A 20,971-nucleotide genomic window follows, 5' to 3' on the forward strand; every position below is an offset into this window, starting at 1 on the left:
TTTGGGCCTCAGACACTACCCTGAGGAGCTCCTGCAGTGATGTCCTGGAGCTGAGATGATTGATCTCCAACAACCACAAACAACTTCCTTTGCGCGAGGTATGACTCCAACCAGTGGAGAGTTTTCCCCCGATTCCCACTGACTTCAGTTTTGCTAGGGCTCCTTGATGCCATACTAGGTGAAATGCTGCCTTGATGTCAAGGGCAGTCACTCTCACCTCACCTCTTGAGTTCAGCTCTTTTGTCCATGTTTGAACCAAGGCTGTAATGAGGTCAGGAGCTGTGTGGCCCTGGTGGAACCCAAACTGAGCGTCACTGAGCATGTTATTGCTAAGCAAGTGCCGCTTGATGGCACTGTTGATGACACCTTCCATCACTTTCCTGATGATCGAGAGTAGACTGATGGGACAGTAATTGGCACGTTATACCTGTCCTGCTTTTTGTGGGCAGGGCATACCTGGGCAATTTTCCACATTGCTGGGTAGATGCCAGTGTCGTAGCTGTACTGGAACAGCTTGGCGAGTCGCGCGACAAGTTCTGGAGCACAGGTCTTCAGTACTATTGCGGAATATTGTCAGGGCCTATAGCATTTGCAGTATCCACTGCCTTTAGTCGTATCACGCGGAGTGAATCGAATTGGCTGAAGTCTGGCATCTGTGATGCTGGGGACTTCAGGAGGAGGCCGAGATGGATCATCAACTCGGCACTTCTGGCTGAAGATTGTTGCAATTGCTTCAGCCTTATCTTTCACACTGATGTTCTGGGCTGATCCATAATTGAGGATGAGGATATTTGTGGAGCCACCTCCTCCAGTTAGTTGTTTAATTGTCCACCACCATTCACGGCAGGATGTGGCAGGACTGCAGAACTTAGATCTGATCCGTTGGTTCTGGGATTGCTTTGCTCTGTCTATTGCATGCTGCTTATGCAGTTTGGCATGCAAGTAGTCCTGTGTTGTAGCTTCACCAGGTTGACACCTCATTTTGAGGTATGCCTGGTGCTGCTCCTGGCATACTCTCCTGCAGTCTTCATTGAATCAGGGTTGGTATCCTGGCTTGATGGTAATGGTAGATTGGGGGATATGCCGGGCCATGAGGTTACACATTGTGGTTGAGTACAATTCTGCTGTTGCTGATGGCCCACAGAGCCTCTATGGATGCCCAGTTTTGCATTGTTAGATCTGTTCAAAATCTATCCCATTTAGCACGGTGGTAGTGCCACACAATATGATGGAGGGTATTCTCAATGTGAAGGCGGGACTTCATCTCCATAAGGACTGTGCAGTGGTCATTCCTACCAATACTGTCATGGACAGATGCATTTGTGGTGGTCAGATTGGTGAGGACAAGATCAAGTATGGTTTTTCCCTCGTGTTGGTTCCCTCACCACCTGCTGCACACCCAGTCTAGCAGCTATGTCCTTTAGGACTCTGCCAGCTCAGTTAGTAGTGGTGCTACTGAGCCACTCTTGGTGATGGACATTGAAGTCCCCCACCAGAGTACATTCTGCACCCTTGCCACCCTCAGTGCTTCCTCCAAGTGGTGTTCAACATGGAAGAATACTGACTCATCAGCTGAGGGAGGGCAGTAGGTGGTAATCAGCAGGAGATTTCTTTGCCCATGTTTGACCTGATGCTATGAGACTTCATGGGGTCTGGAGTCAATGTTGAGGCCTCCCAGGGCAACTCCCTCCCTACTGTAGATCACTGTGCCGCCACCTCTGCTGGGTCTGTCCTGCCAGTGGGACAGGACATACCTGGGGATGGTGATGGTGGTGTCTGGGACAATTTCTGTAAGGCATGATTCCATGAGTGTGACTTTGTCAGGCTGTTGATTGACTAGTCTGTGGGACAACTCTCCCAACTTTGGCACAAGCCCCCAGATGTTAGTAAGGTTAGTAAATTGAAGGGGCAGTTCAAAGATTTTGCTGGGCTGGGGAAAGGGGTGAATACCTTTTCAGAAATGTCACTTTAGCCACTGTTTGAAATTGGTTACAAAGTGACGTTTATCTGATTTTTCAATAGGTATCAACAAACCACAAACCACCACAACAGGTGAGAACTGAGCAATGTGCTATATTTTTACCTATCAATAGCTTTAGACCACTCTTCATCATTCTGTGTATTGGGGGCTAGGGCTATCCATTGACAACATGGGCCATTCCATCTTAACAGTTTATACAAAAAAAAACTATCTATTCCTGTAAATGATCTAATAGACATTTTCAATTTTAGATTATAATTTTATGAGAGCTAGTTGAGCTGACAAAGTAAAAATTGTGTCTCCATGACTGCTTCTGTATTTCTTTCCCACCCTCTCTTTTTCTTCACTTTTAATTTGATTTCTACACATTCTTTTTCTCATTCTCTATAGGGCTCTCTATATTTTTCTCATTGTGGTTTGTTATGACCAGGTGAAGCAGGGATCTCAGGCTCCCCTCTCAGCCTTTTCCTGGTTTGATCGTAACAGGGTTTAATTTTTTTTTAAACACCGTGTTTTTAGCTTCCCCTCAGTGAGTCGTTGCTCACTGCTGTCTAATTGTAATTGCAAAGAAATCAACCAGACAGGTTTCCTCAGATTTAAACAAGAAAGGTGTAAGTTTATTAACCTTAAAACTCTAACTCAATTGAAACTACTGAGAATACGTGATGCGACTACACTAGCATGCATACACGATAAACACACACAAACAGAGACAGAGGAAGAGAAAGGATTAAGGGGGAAAGGTTTTAAGTAATAGATGGAATTCAGTTACTGTTTCTGGGTTGGATGTAAAGTTTTTGATTGAAGTCTTTGATTAAGTCTTGTAGTTCTCGTTGGGGCCCAGTGCACACTTTCAAACTTGTTTAGCTTGTACTCGAAGGTTACAAGAGTCTTCTGTCTTGAGGCTTAAGTTACTTCCATGGGTCCCTGGAACTTTGCATGAGAGAGAGAGAGAGAGGTGCTCTCTTCTTGAAGTTCAATTGCAGTCTTTCCAAAAACTGTTCTGTGTCAGGCACAATTCAAAAAACCCCAGGGTGGCCAGCAGGTTAGTCATGTCTCTGGCTCCTTGTTTGGAGCAGCCTTGCCTGTGAGATTTGTGGATTCCTCCAAGCTTACCAGATACTCTGTGTGGTGGGGGTGGTGGTGTGGAATGCTGGCTCAATGACTCTCAATGTCTTTTGATCATCACTGTTGACAAAACCCATCTGGCTGCTTGGATCAGGGAATACTCCCATTGTCTCTCCATGCCACTGACCTTTATAATGCAAATATGCAGCCATGATTTCAGCCACTCCACTGTTCTGTGGACTTTCTAAACATCTTATTTCAATGTCCGGTAACAGTTCAAATATAATGTTCCATATGACGAAATTAATATGTCTCATTTTGGCAGGTGTGGTTTCCGTCACAAGTGTCATTATCTCTTTGTGTCTGAATGTTTTTTTTTAACTCTCCATCGCTCTTTCTTTAGTCTGGTCATTACTTGATTCCCCTCCCAGTGTATGATTAGCTGTTACAAATATTTATTTCTTGATGCCTGGTCCTCTGGCTGAATGGGTTCCCCTCTGTGAAAAGTAAAATTATGCTGTATGTACAAGCTGCTAAAATGTTTTGACATTTTCTCAGGGCTGTAGAGTAATACACCACCTGATTTGTCCAGGGAGCAGAATCTCTGATTTAACATGCCAATTGTATGCTCCATCAGGATTTAAATAGAGGCATCGGCTTCGTTCTATTGCCTATTGAGCTCTATTTGGGTGAGTCTCGCTAATGTTAATAGCCAGGACTCCAAGAATTGTCCTCGTGTTCCAGCAGCTATCTGGCCAGTCTTTCGAACTCTTGAAATATTGCTGGCACTATGGACTGGTGAAATTTTTTGTTTTATTCATTCATGGATGTGGCTAGGCCAGTATTTATTGCCCATTCCTAATTGCCCTTGAGAAGGTGGTGGTGAGCTGCCTTCTTGAACCCCTGCAGTCCATGTGGGGTAGGTACACCCACAGCACTGTTAGGTAGGGAGTTCCAGGATTTTGACCCAGCGACAGCGGTGTAGTTCCAAGTCAGGATGGTATGTGACTTGGAGGGGAACTTGCAGGTGGTGGTGTTCCGATGCATTTCCTGTCCTTGTCCTTCTAGGTGGTAGAGGTCATGGGTTTGGAAGGTGCTATCTAAGGAACCTTGGTGCATTGCTGCAGTGCGACTTGTAAATGGTACATACTGCTGCCACTGTGCGTCGGCAGTGTAGGGAGTGAACGTTTGTTGATGGTGTGCCAATCAAGCGGGCTGCTTTGGCCTGGATGGTATTGAGCTTCTTGAGTGTTGTTGGAGCTGCACCAATCCAGGCAAGTGGAAAGTATCACACTCCTGACTTGTGCCTTGTAGATGGTGGATAGGCTTTGGGGATTCAGGAGGTGAGTTACTCGCCGTAGGATTCCTAGCCTCTGACCTGCTCGTGTAGCCACAGAATTTATATGGCTACTCTAGTTCAGTTTCTGGTCAATGGTTGTCCCTAGGATGTTGATAGTGGGGGCTTCAGCGATCATAATGCCATTGAATGTCAAGGGGAGATGGTTAGATTCTCTCTTGTTGGAGATGGTCATTGCCTGGCACTTGTGTGGCGAGAATGTTACTTGTCAATTATCAGCCTAAGCCTGGATATTGTCTGGGTCTTGCTGCATTTCTCCACGGATTGCTTCAGTATCTGAGGAGTCACAAATGGTGCTGAACATTGTGCAATCATCAGCGAACATCCCCATTTCTGACCTTATGATTGAAGGAAGGTCATTGATGAAGCAGCTGATGATGTTTGGGCCTCAGACACTACCCTGAGGAGCTCCTGCAGTGATGTCCTGGAGCTGAGATGATTGATCTCCAACAACCACAAACAACTTCCTTTGCGCGAGGTATGACTCCAACCAGTGGAGAGTTTTCCCCCGATTCCCACTGACTTCAGTTTTGCTAGGGCTCCTTGATGCCATACTAGGTGAAATGCTGCCTTGATGTCAAGGTCAGTCACTCTCACCTCACCTCTTGAGTTCAGCTCTTTTGTCCATGTTTGAACCAAGGCTGTAATGAGGTCAGGAGCTGTGTGGCCCTGGTGGAACCCAAACTGAGCGTCACTGAGCATGTTATTGCTAAGCAAGTGCCGCTTGATGGCACTGTTGATGACACCTTCCATCACTTTCCTGATGATCGAGAGTAGACTGATGGGACAGTAATTGGCACGTTATACCTGTCCTGCTTTTTGTGGGCAGGGCATACCTGGGCAATTTTCCACATTGCTGGGTAGATGCCAGTGTCGTAGCTGTACTGGGACAGCTTGGCGAGTCGCGCGACAAGTTCTGGAGCACAGGTCTTCAGTACTATTGCGGAATATTGTCAGGGCCTATAGCATTTGCAGTATCCAATGCCTTTAGTCGTATCACGCGGAGTGAATCGAATTGGCTGAAGTCTGGCATCTGTGATGCTGGGGACTTCAGGAGGAGGCCGAGATGGATCATCAACTCGGCACTTCTGGCTGAAGATTGTTGCAATTGCTTCAGCCTTATCTTTCACACTGATGTTCTGGGCTGATCCATAATTGAGGATGAGGATATTTGTGGAGCCACCTCCTCCAGTTAGTTGTTTAATTGTCCACCACCATTCACGGCAGGATGTGGCAGGACTGCAGAACTTAGATCTGACCCGTTGGTTCTGGGATTGCTTTGCTCTGTCTATTGCATGCTGCTTATGCAGTTTGGCATGCAAGTAGTCCTGTGTTGTAGCTTCACCAGGTTGACACCTCATTTTGAGGTATGCCTGGTGCTGCTCCTGGCATACTCTCCTGCAGTCTTCATTGAATCAGGGTTGGTCTCCTGGCTTGATGGTAATGGTAGATTGGGGGATATGCCGGGCCATGAGGTTACACATTGTGGTTGAGTACAATTCTGCTGTTGCTGATGGCCCACAGAGCCTCTATGGATGCCCAGTTTTGCATTGTTAGATCTGTTCAAAATCTATCCCATTTAGCACGGTGGTAGTGCCACACAATATGATGGAGGGTATTCTCAATGTGAAGGCGGGACTTCATCTCCATAAGGACTGTGCAGTGGTCACTCCTACCAATACTGTCATGGACAGATGCATTTGTGGTGGTCAGATTGGTGAGGACAAGATCAAGTATGGTTTTTCCCTCGTGTTGGTTCCCTCACCACCTGCTGCACACCCAGTCTAGCAGCTATGTCCTTTAGGACTCTGCCAGCTCAGTTAGTAGTGGTGCTACTGAGCCACTCTTGGTGATGGACATTGAAGTCCCCCACCAGAGTACATTCTGCACCCTTGCCACCCTCAGTGCTTCCTCCAAGTGGTGTTCAACATGGAAGAATACTGACTCATCAGCTGAGGGAGGGCAGTAGGTGGTAATCAGCAGGAGATTTCTTTGCCCATGTTTGACCTGATGCTATGAGACTTCATGGGGTCTGGAGTCAATGTTGAGGCCTCCCAGGGCAACTCCCTCCCTACTGTAGATCACTGTGCCGCCACCTCTGCTGGGTCTGTCCTGCCAGTGGGACAGGACATACCTGGGGATGGTGATGGTGGTGTCTGGGACAATTTCTGTAAGGCATGATTCCATGAGTGTGACTTTGTCAGGCTGTTGATTGACTAGTCTGTGGGACAACTCTCCCAACTTTGGCACAAGCCCCCAGATGTTAGTAAGGTTAGTAAATTGAAGGGGCAGTTCAAAGATTTTGCTGGGCTGGGGAAAGGGGTGAATACCTTTTCAGAAATGTCACTTCAGCCACTGTTTGAAATTGGTTACAAAGTGACGTTTATCTGATTTTTCAATAGGTATCAACAAACCACAAACCACCACAACAGGTGAGAACTGAGCAATGTGCTATATTTTTACCTATCAATAGCTTTAGACCACTCTTCATCATTCTGTGTATTGGGGGCTAGGGCTATCCATTGACAACATGGGCCATTCCATCTTAACAGTTTATACAAAAAAAAACTATCTATTCCTGTAAATGATCTAATAGACATTTTCAATTTTAGATTATAATTTTATGAGAGCTAGTTGAGCTGACAAAGTAAAAATTGTGTCTCCATGACTGCTTCTGTATTTCTTTCCCACCCTCTCTTTTTCTTCACTTTTAATTTGATTTCTACACATTCTTTTTCTCATTCTCTATAGGGCTCTCTATATTTTTCTCATTGTGGTTTGTTATGACCAGGTGAAGCAGGGATCTCAGGCTCCCCTCTCAGCCTTTTCCTGGTTTGATCGTAACAGGGTTTAATTTTTTTTTAAACACCGTGTTTTTAGCTTCCCCTCAGTGAGTCGTTGCTCACTGCTGTCTAATTGTAATTGCAAAGAAATCAACCAGACAGGTTTCCTCAGATTTAAACAAGAAAGGTGTAAGTTTATTAACCTTAAAACTCTAACTCAATTGAAACTACTGAGAATACGCGATGCGACTACACTAGCATGCATACACGATAAACACACACAAACAGAGACAGAGGAAGAGAAAGGATTAAGGGGGAAAGGTTTTAAGTAATAGATGGAATTCAGTTACTGTTTCTGGGTTGGATGTAAAGTTTTTGATTGAAGTCTTTGATTAAGTCTTGTAGTTCTCGTTGGGGCCCAGTGCACACTTTCAAACTTGTTTAGCTTGTACTAGAAGGTTACAAGAGTCTTCTGTCTTGAGGCTTAAGTTACTTCCATGGGTCCCTGGAACTTTGCATGAGAGAGAGAGAGAGAGAGGTGCTCTCTTCTTGAAGTTCAATTGCAGTCTTTCCAAAAACTGTTCTGTGTCAGGCACAATTCAAAAAACCCCAGGGTGGCCAGCAGGTTAGTCATGTCTCTGGCTCCTTGTTTGGAGCAGCCTTGCCTGTGAGATTTGTGGATTCCTCCAAGCTTACCAGATACTCTGTGTGGTGGGGGTGGTGGTGTGGAATGCTGGCTCAATGACTCTCAATGTCTTTTGATCATCACTGTTGACAAAACCCATCTGGCTGCTTGGATCAGGGAATACTCCCATTGTCTCTCCATGCCACTGACCTTTATAATGCAAATATGCAGCCATGATTTCAGCCACTCCACTGTTCTGTGGACTTTCTAAACATCTTATTTCAATGTCCGGTAACAGTTCAAATATAATGTTCCATATGACGAAATTAATATGTCTCATTTTGGCAGGTGTGGTTTCCGTCACAAGTGTCATTATCTCTTTGTGTCTGAATGTTTTTTTTTAACTCTCTATCGCTCTTTCTTTAGTCTGGTCATTACTTGATTCCCCTCCCAGTGTATGATTAGCTGTTACAAATATTTATTTCTTGATGCCTGGTCCTCTGGCTGAATGGGTTCCCCTCTGTGAAAAGTAAAATTATGCTGCATGTACAAGCTGCTAAAATGTTTTGACATTTTCTCAGGGCTGTAGAGTAATACACCACCTGATTTGTCCAGGGAGCAGAATCTCTGATTTAACATGCCAATTGTATGCTCCATCAGGATTTAAATAGAGGCATCGGCTTCGTTCTATTGCCTATTGAGCTCTATTTGGGTGAGTCTCGCTAATGTTAATAGCCAGGACTCCAAGAATTGTCCTCGTCCCCCAGCAGCTATCTGGCCAGTCTTTTGAACTCTTGAAGTATTGCTGGCACTATGGACTGGTGAAATTTTTTTTTTTATTCATTCATGGATGTGGCTAGGCCAGTATTTATTGCCCATTCCTAATTGCCCTTGAGAAGGTGGTGGTGAGCTGCCTTCTTGAACCCCTGCAGCCCATGTGGGGTAGGTACACCCACAGCACTGTTAGGAAGGGAGTTCCAGGATTTTGACCCAGCGACAGTGAAGGATTGGCGGTGTAGTTCCAAGTCAGGATGGTATGTGACTTGGAGGGGAACTTGCAGGTGGTGGTGTTCCGATGCATTTCCTGTCCTTGTCCTTCTAGGTGGTAGAGGTCATGGGTTTGGAAGGTGCTATCTAAGGAACCTTGGTGCATTGCTGCAGTGCGACTTGTAAATGGTACATACTGCTGCCACTGTGCGTCGGCAGTGTAGGGAGTGAACGTTTGTTGATGGTGTGCCAATCAAGCGGGCTGCTTTGGCCTGGATGGTATTGAGCTTCTTGAGTGTTGTTGGAGCTGCACCAATCCAGGCAAGTGGAGAGTATCACACTCCTGACTTGTGCCTTGTAGATGGTGGATAGGCTTTGGGGATTCAGGAGGTGAGTTACTCGCCGTAGGATTCCTAGCCTCTGACCTGCTCGTGTAGCCACAGAATTTATATGGCTACTCTAGTTCAGTTTCTGGTCAATGGTTGTCCCTAGGATGTTGATAGTGGGGGCTTCAGCGATCGTAATGCCATTGAATGTCAAGAGGAGATGGTTAGATTCTCTCTTGTTGGAGATGGTCATTGCCTGGCACTTGTGTGGCGCGAATGTTACTTGTCAATTATCAGCCTAAGCCTGGATATTGTCTGGGTCTTGCTGCATTTCTCCACGGATTGCTTCAGTATCTGAGGAGTCACAAATGGTGCTGAACATTGTGCAATCATCAGCGAACATCCCCATTTCTGACCTTATGATTGAAGGAAGGTCATTGATGAAGCAGCTGATGATGTTTGGGCCTCAGACACTACCCTGAGGAGCTCCTGCAGTGATGTCCTGGAGCTGAGATGATTGATCTCCAACAACCACAAACAACTTCCTTTGCGCGAGGTATGACTCCAACCAGTGGAGAGTTTTCCCCCGATTCCCACTGACTTCAGTTTTGCTAGGGCTCCTTGATGCCATACTAGGTGAAATGCTGCCTTGATGTCAAGGGCAGTCACTCTCACCTCACCTCTTGAGTTCAGCTCTTTTGTCCATGTTTGAACCAAGGCTGTAATGAGGTCAGGAGCTGTGTGGCCCTGGTGGAACCCAAACTGAGCGTCACTGAGCATGTTATTGCTAAGCAAGTGCCGCTTGATGGCACTGTTGATGACACCTTCCATCACTTTCCTGATGATCGAGAGTAGACTGATGGGACAGTAATTGGCACGTTATACCTGTCCTGCTTTTTGTGGGCAGGGCATACCTGGGCAATTTTCCACATTGCTGGGTAGATGCCAGTGTCGTAGCTGTACTGGAACACCTTGGCGAGTCGCGCGACAAGTTCTGGAGCACAGGTCTTCAGTACTATTGCAGAATATTGTCAGGGCCTATAGCATTTGCAGTATCCAGTGCCTTTAGTCGTATCACGCGGAGTGAATCGAATTGGCTGAAGTCTGGCATCTGTGATGCTGGGGACTTCAGGAGGAGGTCGAGATGGATCATCAACTCGGCACTTCTGGCTGAAGATTGTTGCAATTGCTTCAGCCTTATCTTTCACACTGATGTTCTGGGCTGATCCATAATTGAGGATGAGGATATTTGTGGAGCCACCTCCTCCAGTTAGTTGTTTAATTGTCCACCACCATTCACGGCAGGATGTGGCAGGACTGCAGAACTTAGATCTGATCCGTTGGTTCTGGGATTGCTTTGCTCTGTCTATTGCATGCTGCTTATGCAGTTTGGCATGCAAGTAGTCCTGTGTTGTAGCTTCACCAGGTTGACACCTCATTTTGAGGTATGCCTGGTGCTGCTCCTGGCATACTCTCCTGCAGTCTTCATTGAATCAGGGTTGGTATCCTGGCTTGATGGTAATGGTAGATTGGGGGATATGCCGGGCCATGAGGTTACACATTGTGGTTGAGTACAATTCTGCTGTTGCTGATGGCCCACAGAGCCTCTATGGATGCCCAGTTTTGCATTGTTAGATCTGTTCAAAATCTATCCCATTTTGCACGGTGGTAGTGCCACACAATATGATGGAGGGTATTCTCAATGTGAAGGCGGGACTTCATCTCCATAAGGACTGTGCAGTGGTCACTCCTACCAATACTGTCATGGACAGATGCATTTGTGGTGGTCAGATTGGTGAGGACAAGATCAAGTATGGTTTTTCCCTCGTGTTGGTTCCCTCACCACCTGCTGCACACCCAGTCTAGCAGCTATGTCCTTTAGGACTCTGCCAGCTCAGTTAGTAGTGGTGCTACCCCCACCAGAGTACATTCTGCACCCTTGCCACCCTCAGTGCTTCCTCCAAGTGGTGTTCAACATGGAAGAATACTGACTCATCAGCTGAGGGAGGGCAGGAGGTGGTAATCAGCAGGAGATTTCTTTGCCCATGTTTGACCTGATGCTATGAGACTTCATGGGGTCTGGAGTCAATGTTGAGGCCTCCCAGGGCAACTCCCTCCCTACTGTAGATCACTGTGCCGCCACCTCTGCTGGGTCTGTCCTGCCAGTGGGACAGGACATATGTTGCATCTTCATTGTTCTGGGCTAAGGTCCATAAGGTAGCCATTCTGTTATGTCATTGGAATGTAAATAATATGATTTTGGCAGTAATGTTCTGGACCCCCAAACAAATGTTCTTTGTATGTAATTGTTATATATTGGCTCTTCAGTTTAAAACTGTGAATCACTGACCATAAGGACATGGGAAACAAACAAATGCCATTCAGCCCATCTAGCTCTTATTCCTTAAATCTTGGTGTCTATTTTTTAAAAATTGATGTTTGTGAAGTGCATGGAAAAAGTGACTTAAATTCCTCTTTGATGATTGCTGCATTATTTATTAATCCAGCGCAGTTAAAGTAGAAACAGTGATACTGACAGAAATAAAAGAAAAATACTGCAGATGATGGAAATCTGAAATAAAAGCAGAAAGTGCTGGAAATGCTTAGTAGGTCAGGCAGCGTCAGTGAAGCGAGAAGCAGAGTTAACGTTTCAGGTCTGTGACTGCACAGTGGCGCAGCCTCACAGCTCCAGCGACCCGGGTTCAGTTCTGGGTACTGCTTGTGTGGAGTTTGCAAGTTTTCCCTGTGACCGCGTGGGTTTCCACCGGGTGCTCCGGTTTCCTCCCACAGTCAAAGACTTGCAGGTTGCTCGGTAAATTGGCCATTGTAAATTGCCCCTAGTGTAGATAGGTGGTAGGAGAATTGAGGGTAGGTGGGGATGAGGTAGGGAATATGGGGTTAATATAGGATTAGTATAAATGGGTGATTGTTGGTCGGCACAGACTCGGTGGGCCGAAGGGCCTGTTTCAATGCTGTATCTTTCTATGACATACCTGGGGATGGTGATGGTGGTGTCTGGGACAATTTCTGTAAGGCATGATTCCATGAGTGTGACTTTGTCAGTCTGTTGATTGACTAGTCTGTGGGACAACTCTCCCAACTTTGGCACAAGCCCCCAGATGTTAGTAAGGTTAGTAAATTGAAGGCATTGTGGCTGCTGCAAGAATATTGTGCATTCGCTGTTAGAATTAAAGTTTTTCCTATTCATATAGGCCATAGGGCTGCTGATAAGGGCCTTTATGACTATGTCTGTGATATCAATGAGGCCCTCTACTCCAGGGAACCAGCCACTTCATGTGCCTTTGCTTCCTTTCCACGGGGAACGTGACAAACACGTTGACCTGGCAAGCCAGCGTGTGCAACCTGCTTTGTGCATCAGGAACCAAAGTCTGACTAATATTGCAAATGTCACCAGTGGTAGCTTGAAAGAGTCACATTTAATGATGTGATGACTTTCACGGCAACATACAGGGCTGTTCCTCTGCTTCATCTTGCCTCCTGGTCTGACCCCAGCAGACAGCATTACACAGCTTCTTTGATGAAACAGAAATTGTGAAAACAGGCCTCCTGAGAAATGACTAAGTGGGTCTGTCTCGATCTACAAATGTAGTTCTTGGGCCAATTCCTAGAGGGTGCCAGACACCGTGTGAACAAATGTACCTGTGTGTAAAATCCTCTTCCTCCTAATGCATGACAGCTATTGGCAAGTCCAATAAAATCTCCATGCTGAGCATGGTGTTAGACATGTGACTGACACATCTGGCAGCACGAATGCTATGACTAGAGATATTTGCAGGAGTCTATGTTGCAAAAGTTCAGCAGACAACAGCAAACAAAAAGCAATGCAAAATCAATAATGCAGCAACCACAAGATGACAAGTCAAAGGACGCAACAAACGTCTGCTAGGTAAATAACTGTCAGTTCCAGCTTTAAGAATCGGTACTGGGACCCTTGTTGTTTGTAGTGTACATTAATGATTTAGACGTGAACGTAGGAGGTATGATCAGTAAGTTCGCAGATGACACGAAAATTGGTGGTGTTGTAAATAGTGAGGAGGAAAGCCTTAGATTACAGAACGATATAGATGGGCTGGTAAGATGGGTGGAGCAGTGGCAAATGGAATTTAATCCTGAGAAGTGTGAGGTGATGCATTTTGGGAGGACTAACAAGGCCAGGGCATATACAATGAATGGTAGGACCCTAGGAAGTAGAGAGGGTCAGAAGGACCTTGGTGTACTTGTCCATAGATCACTGAAGGCAGCAGCACAGGTAGATAAGGTGATTAGGAAGTCAGATGGGATACTTGCCTTTATTAGCCGATGCATAGAATATAAGAGCAGGGAGGTTACGATGGAACTGTATAAAACGCTAGTTCGGCCACAGATGGAGTACTGTGTACAGTTCTGGTTGCCACACTATAGGAAAGATGTGATTGCACTGGAGAAAGTCACCAGGATATTGCCTGGGCTGGAGCATTTCAGCTATGAAGAGAGACGGGATAGGCTAGGGTTGTTTTCCTAGGAGCAGAGAAGGTTGAGGGAGTCCTGATACAAAATTATGAGGGGCATAGATAGGGTAGATAGGAAGAAACTTTTTCCCTTAGCGGAGGGGTCAATAACCAGGGGGCATAGATTTCAGGTAAGGGGCAGGAGGTTTAGAGGGGATTTAAGGAAAACTTTTTTCACCCAGAGGGTGTTGGAATCTGGAACGCACTGCCTGACTGGGTGGTAGAGGCAGGAACCCTTACAACATTTAAGAAGTATTTAGATGAACACTTGAAATTCCATAGCATACAAGGCTACAGGCCAAGTGCTGGAAAATGGGATTAGAATAGATAGGTGCTTGATTGCCAGCATGGACACAATGGGCTGAAGGGCCTGTTTCTGTGCTGTATAACTCTATGACTCTGTGACTCCAATGGAAGTGCATTACTGAAAAACATGTAAACCAAGAATGGACAAACACAGTGAGCGAGGAGCCAAGAAACCCCAGGGAATTTCTCATGGGGGTGATTAGTCGTAATTTGCATCAAATTCTGCGATATAATGAAGCCCAAACTTGCCATCAGTGCAGCTCATAAAAACTTGTAAATTTTATATTATGGAATTGAGGGTGTGGGGCTGTAGGTGCTCAACTCCACGATTCATGTGTGCTGCATCTGTGGACCTGCTCCTTGAGTAAAGAGTTAGAGAATTGGCCCTATTCTCTTAGCCTTGCTTGCTAACGAATATTTCTTGTAAAAGTGTATATAGATAAACTGTTCAGTGAGAATTGTATGATCATAAAAAGAAACTCAAATAATTGAACTGCAAAGGAAAGAGTAATAGAACCCCTACCTCCCAAACCTCTTGCGCACAGTTTATTTGTGTGTCATTGATTGGAATTTCTTAGTTGTTGCATTTTAATGTTTAGGAATATATTTCCACTAAAATGTGATTGATATCTGGTTATATACATATAGAGCCATTTATCATTTTGTACTTTGCAATCACAACCATTTTGAAATAGTTTTAAAGATTTGTGGTCGAATGCAAAACATAAGTGACCTTAAAATGGATGTTCTCACGGGGACAGGGTGTACTGTAATTATACTCTGTCCTTTCATGTTTGGGACATGAGTTTGAATTTAAGGATAGTTTTTGTTTGGCTATACTCTTAGAGTCTGACAGTCCAGAGAAAATGGAGAAATCTCATTCGAAAGAATCTCACTGTGGAAAGTAGACATTTAAGCTTACATGATAATTATTGCCACTTTTGCATCACTAAGGAGTGGTTTCAGATGTAATACTGGCAGTATAAATCAGGTCTTGATCAGCCCAGCGCATGACAACCAGATGTCCGGGGAGTCGTCGTACATCACTTGAACTTTATCCAGGTGGAGTGTATCTCTAACACAAAATGAAGTTAGGTTAAAAAGTGCTCAGGTGATCTGTTAGATTATTAAGAACGTTGGAAACTTAGTGCTTGTCTTATTCAATGTTAATGATGCTCAGTGTTGGACGCTCCAGCCTGTTCTTTCCTGACATTGAAAAAAGCATTCAAGGAGCAGAGTTCTGCCTATGTGTGTAATATCTTTCATCCTGTTGTTTGTGTTTTTCACTTCATATCTGTCAATCTCAGACTGAGGTATAACTGCAATGATGGGCAGACTTTATGACAAAATTCATAAATTTACTTAACTTTTACTGGCCACTTGGGAACAAACCTGTGCATGTATACCTCACTAGTATTCTGCTGTAATGAAAAAGAATTCAAAAGGGAAGGCGGTGCTAATAGAGAGGAAAAAATGGTCTTCATGACAGACCAAGTCTATACTGTCACATGGCTTTTACATCCTGAAGGTTGGCAGTATTGTATCTCATGAAGCACTGCATATGCTGAGCTTAAAGGAACCCGTAAGAATTGCTTTGAGCAAGATAAAAATAGTCAAAATAGGAAGGAAAGCCAAGATGCACTTCAGTCTAAATAAATAAAAAGCCACAGTGAACATTAAATGTGTAGGATCAAGTTAAGAATTTCCTCCTAATCTCAATGAATGGGGAGTGTTTTATGCACTCTGCTACTTTCTATTTGGTGAGGTCATTCATGCTGATATGGAACAGATGAACAAAAGCTAAGGAATCAAGTGAAGATCTTTCACCAGATCTCTGCTCAAACCTCCCAGTAGTTCATCTTTCACCTGGCCTTTTAGGTCAACCTGTGTGTGACAGCTTCATTTTAATGTGACAATCTATGAAGACTGCTTGCAATAAAGCGTGGCTACCCGACCCGAACCCGACCAGACCCAACGACATGTGTCAGGTTCGGGTCGGGTCTCTCTTCCGGGTCCAGCATTCGGGCTCGGGTCGGGTTGGGCTGGACGTGGACAGTGCTGCCTTGCTCCGGGAAGCAATCTTCAAATGAACATTCAGGACATCAAGGCGGGAAACGTGCAGTCCGGACTCCGCACTCTGCAGTAAAGCCTGGCTACCCAACCAAACCCGACTACATGTGTCGCGTTTGGGTTGGGTCCGGCATTTAAAAAAATTGAAGGGCTTGGGTCTGGGTCGGCTTCGGGTTGGCTGTTGTTGGGTCGGGCCTGGGTCGGATTTTAATTTTATACCCGAACCAGGCTTTAGCTTGCAATTCTCCAATCTTAGCATTACGAAAATGTATCGTGTGCGTAGCTCACCCAAACACTTTCTATTTTGTAATTGGCATCAAAAAACCATGAACTAACACTGAAGATGTGACCTTAATGTGCTATGATTTTATTCTGAAATTCATAATGATAAAATGTTATTTATATTAAGTAAGAGGCACGGGTTGTATCTAGAATGAATGAACACTCAATATGATTTTGTTCAGTGGCTCTGATTAATTATTCACGGTGAAGTGTACATCAGTGAGAAATATAATAGTCATAAAAAATCTACAACCTTGAAGCTTAAGTAAGAAAAAGAGATTTTCCATCTTCAAGATTTGTTATATCAATTTTGCTGCAATATTTTCCCAGTAATTGTGATATCAAATTTCATTAGTTAAGAAATTTGCCAAATTTGTATCTAATATTTGCAGCTATTTTTAGCTGTTGTAAAGAGTTGTGGCCCTATGCAAAATATATTCAAGCTTAAAATATTTATTCTGAAGGGAAATGGGCGCTGCAGGGAGTTAACACACTAAATTAGCTCTCTTATTTAAGATAGGTTTGAATTCTGGGAGTTCCACGGACCAAACCTAGTTTCTAATGAATACAAATACTTGGCACAAATTTGCCTTTCCCATTCATAGGCAGGATGTCATTGTTTGAAGACTAAATGACTGTTATTGAGGTTATTAATAGAAAAAATATATTAAAATGACTCCAACTCAAGAACTGCTGACAGTCTCTACTATTGGTACATATTTTCCAGACAGCTCCACCATATGAATCATTTCTATTTCCATTTCCTGAGTTTTTTTTGGGGAGATCTTACCTATTCCTAAAGTGGCAATTAACATTATAATATTAATAGCTGGGATGAGTAATATATATTACATTCAATATTTGGTACTTAAAGACTAGAAGGAGCATTTTACAAGTGTGTTTTATTACAGTTATACAAGAAGTAAAAAGTTAAAATGTTAAAATACGAAGGTTATACTTCTCGCAAGGTAAAATAAGGCAGATACAACCTGTCAGCATCTACAAAGTTTTGAGGTGATCGATCTCAAATGGTCTTGTGATAATATGTGAGGATGTCCTGTTTTGCTCGAAGAATTTTCTATTATTCTATGCTTTATGTCTGCCTTATCTACATTAAATCACTCATTATGTTATAGGAACCACAATCTGCTATTGTTTCTGTATGTCAATAGATTTCAATGTTTCCCCAAGCCAAGCAGCCTTCTAATCACCCTTGCACATTCCAAAATAGGCAGAAACAGTCAACTATGGTTCCCATGCTATGATCCTATAATGTAAGATGAACGGTAGATGAAAAGTCTTCTGATATAGCTGTATTAGGACAGTTACAAAAACTGCTAACGATAACAGCTTTGAATCTAAAAGGCCTGTACAACTGAAAAGAAACATACTTTTCTCACAGTTGATCTGGGAACCGAAACGCTGTATAGCTGCTATAGAAGATCTTCTGAGATTGGAGGAATTAAGGAACGTGATTGAATTAAAATAGGGAGAATGTTACTCTGTATTCAACTGTGGACTAACTTAACGAATTAATGAACAACAGTCACTGCCTTGTCTAGCACTAAGCCATTCAGAGTAGGAAGTTGGGGAGATAACAACTGGGGATTACAATTGGCTTTACTATCTCTGGGTTAGGGATGGAGGGTGGTGGGGTGAGGGATGAGGAAAATCAACTATCTCGTGCTGGAATCTCAGGCATGGCTGTGATTCCTACCTTGATTGAACAGCCTGTCACTACTTAGTCTCTGGGATTGCACAGGAAAATCATCATGTGGACGAGGCAGTGGAGAGCTGCTGGTTTCCATGAAGCTGTAATCCAGCATGAATCAATAGCTTCAGAGAAAAAGAGAAAATTACAACAGTTCCAAAAATGTCTAAATTATTAAACTAGCCAAGAATAAAAGCAGCCTTAGCTCTGTTATTTTGTCATCAAGCACAGAATATCCTCTGACTATGACTAGGGAACATTTCAGTCTTGCACAGATATTTCCTTGTGGCTTCCACAAAAAATTAAACAGTTGTGGAAAAAAAGCATGCATTACCTTCAAATTCTGCATTTTTCACTGTAATGCTTGATTTTAGAATTCAGATTGGGTGAAATGTGAGGAACTTACCATCTCCATTTTGTGTTCAACAGATACTCATGGAGAAGAAAGCACCCGTCCTAATGGGAATTCAGCACTGTGCTATAATTTTGTTCTGGCACTTGTGATGTTAGCAGTTTCATATTCTGTATAAAGTTAGAGAGCAGTATATGTTAGAATTAATGTACGCTCAATATGATTTTGTTTAGTTTTCCTGATGAGAGATTTCTTGGAGAAGTTTAAATGGATAATCTGATCAGTGCGAATAGATACACTGATCAAAAAGAATCTCAAGTCCTAAAAAGTATATAAGAAAAAAACTAAAAGAATGTTTGCCTCTCAAACTTGTTGCTATCAATTTTATCTCTGTTATTGGTTGGAGAGTCTGTATTTTTCCTACATTTTGCTCCCTCCTCTTATGAACATTATTGGCCCAGATTTTGTGGTGTGTGGCGAAGGAATGGCACGAGCCATTCATAACACTTACACTTGCCCACAGATGTTTGCATTAAAACTTTCTGCGATTAGAAATCCATTTCTGTGTAGTGCCCTCTATTAGGGATCTGGGACCAGTGTGAAGAGGGCAAACAACTGTGTATCTCCTTAACAATCAGACTGAAGAATCCTTACTTAAGGTAAGCAGAGTCTGAAACAGGAAGTGCCTGTTTGAATAGTTCATTCAATGCCAAATCTTGTACATAGGGTGAAATAAAGAGAAGGGTCGAAAGATGGGAATAAGAGAAAGATAAAAGACAGGAAAAAGAGATTACATTTTTAAATTTAAAAAAAATCTCCAACAATATCTAAAATCTGAAAGAATGAGATTCCACACTTGTAAAAGATAATTTTCAGTGCCCGAGAGCTTGTTTGGCAGTAAATTAAAACTTAAAATGCAGTTAAAAATGTACTTCGGACAAGCCCTAACATTTTCCAGTGAGTTTAATGGGTATCAAGTAGGTAGGTAGAGCAACTTCATGCCATGTGTTTCAATGCTGAGTCTCTTAATGAGATACTGGTAAAGCAAAGCTTCTGGAAGAGCAGGGCAACTCGGACAGCAACTTCCTGATTTCCGTGTTTAAATGCATGTGCAGTTGCCAGAAGTTGCTGTCTGGTTTACTCTTTAATAATGGTGAACGCTGTCATCCTCGCCATTATTTTTACTGCAAAATCTAGGTCACCAACCTTTGCTGGAATAGTCAGTGAGGCACCAGCAACCCCTGTCCCTGGGACCTAGAGGTATTGAAGACATATACAAAAATATAAAAATGTTGAAAGCAAACCTGCCACCAAACCAAAGAACTTTACACACAATATTTTGTAATTTGTCATGTACAATTCTTAGCAAGTTATGTTTATAATATTTTAATGTATGCCATGTTGAAGTTAATAGGTCTTGAAGGAATATTCATTACAAGGCTAAAGAAGGCACATGAAGGAAGCAAAAAGATAAATTATATATTGTAAATTTTCCTAAAGATTAAAGAACAGGGAGGATAGTGTGACTGTTGAGGTGAATTCCCACTGTAAAAAGTAATCTCAATATAGCACCATAGAAAAGGAGGCTATTCAGCCCATCGTGTCTGCGCCGGCTGAAAAAACTAGCTGCCCAAGCTAATCCCACCTTCCAGCACCTGGTCCATAGCCTTGCAGATGATAGCACTTTAGGTGCATGTCCAGGTATCTTTTAATTGAATTGAGGGTTTCTGCCTCCAGCACCGATCCAGGCAGTGAATTCCAGACACCCACCACCCTCTGTATTAAAAAGCTTTTCCGCATGTCCTCTCTAATCCTTCTACCAATCACCTTAAATCTGTGCCCCCTGGTAATTGACCTGTCTGCTAGTGGAAACAGGTCTACTTTATCTAGGCCCCTCATAATTTTGTACACCTCAACATACTATATGTATACATGAAACCTGGATAGGGGAAACAGACTCAATATATAACTAAAGATACAATAGGGGTTTTAGGATTATTCATTATCCTTTACTGTTGGTTTAATAGGAGGGTTCATGTTTAATCACCTGAAGAGATTTAAAGTGATTCTAGGATATCTCATGTCTTGTTTCGTCCACCATTAGAACAGAAACTAATTCCTTTGGGGAGCAAAGGTAGTGATTGCTTTCATCTCAAATTTGTCCTATTTAGTTTTGCATTTAGAAAGTCTCTTGAATTTACCAAAGACATCAAGCAAATCAAGGGTATCTTCAGTTGGATCAACTGCAAAAAGGAAACTAATATACACATATGGGAACATCTGGTATTTCTCTATCAACCCATGGTCCTTGGATATTTTCATATTGCAGCAACAGCTCCAAAGCCAGGATTGAAAAAGAGAGTGCAATAGAACTCTAATGTGTGGTCCTGCCTTGATTGAACAGATCAGGATTGGAGAGGTGGGGTGGGGGTGGGGGGTGGGGGGCGGGTATCACCACTCCAAGAATACTTTGTGACAAACTCTGCAACACCCTAGTGAGGCTACACATAGAATTTAGGGGAATCAATTGAATTTGCATAGGTAATAAACTATATCTTGAAAATTCAAAGCCAGTCAAATGCACATAGTTCTAAGACTATTTTATATCTATTTAC

At 43.4% G+C, this 20,971-nt stretch overlaps 1 protein-coding gene across 3 annotated transcripts in view; it reads left to right on the forward strand.

The window, feature by feature from the left end:
* LOC137384093 (peptidase inhibitor 16-like) overlaps nucleotides 1-20,697 on the forward strand; it is a 56,207-nt gene extending 35,510 nt beyond the window's left edge. For 2 of the 3 annotated variants that reach the window (XM_068057695.1, XM_068057696.1), the window contains 3 exons: nucleotides 2,023-2,052; nucleotides 6,809-6,838; nucleotides 18,434-20,697. In XM_068057695.1, coding sequence (XP_067913796.1) covers nucleotides 2,023-2,052; nucleotides 6,809-6,838; nucleotides 18,434-18,534 — 161 coding nt within the window. In that variant the 3' untranslated portion in view covers nucleotides 18,535-20,697. The remainder of the gene's footprint in view (nucleotides 1-2,022; nucleotides 2,053-6,808; nucleotides 6,839-18,433) is intronic. The other variant, XM_068057698.1, reaches the window with a different exon arrangement.
* The last annotated feature ends 274 nt before the right edge of the window (nucleotides 20,698-20,971 follow it).

This window comes from Heterodontus francisci, chromosome 25 (assembly GCF_036365525.1).
Source record: "Heterodontus francisci isolate sHetFra1 chromosome 25, sHetFra1.hap1, whole genome shotgun sequence".
Lineage (NCBI taxonomy): Eukaryota > Metazoa > Chordata > Chondrichthyes > Heterodontiformes > Heterodontidae > Heterodontus > Heterodontus francisci.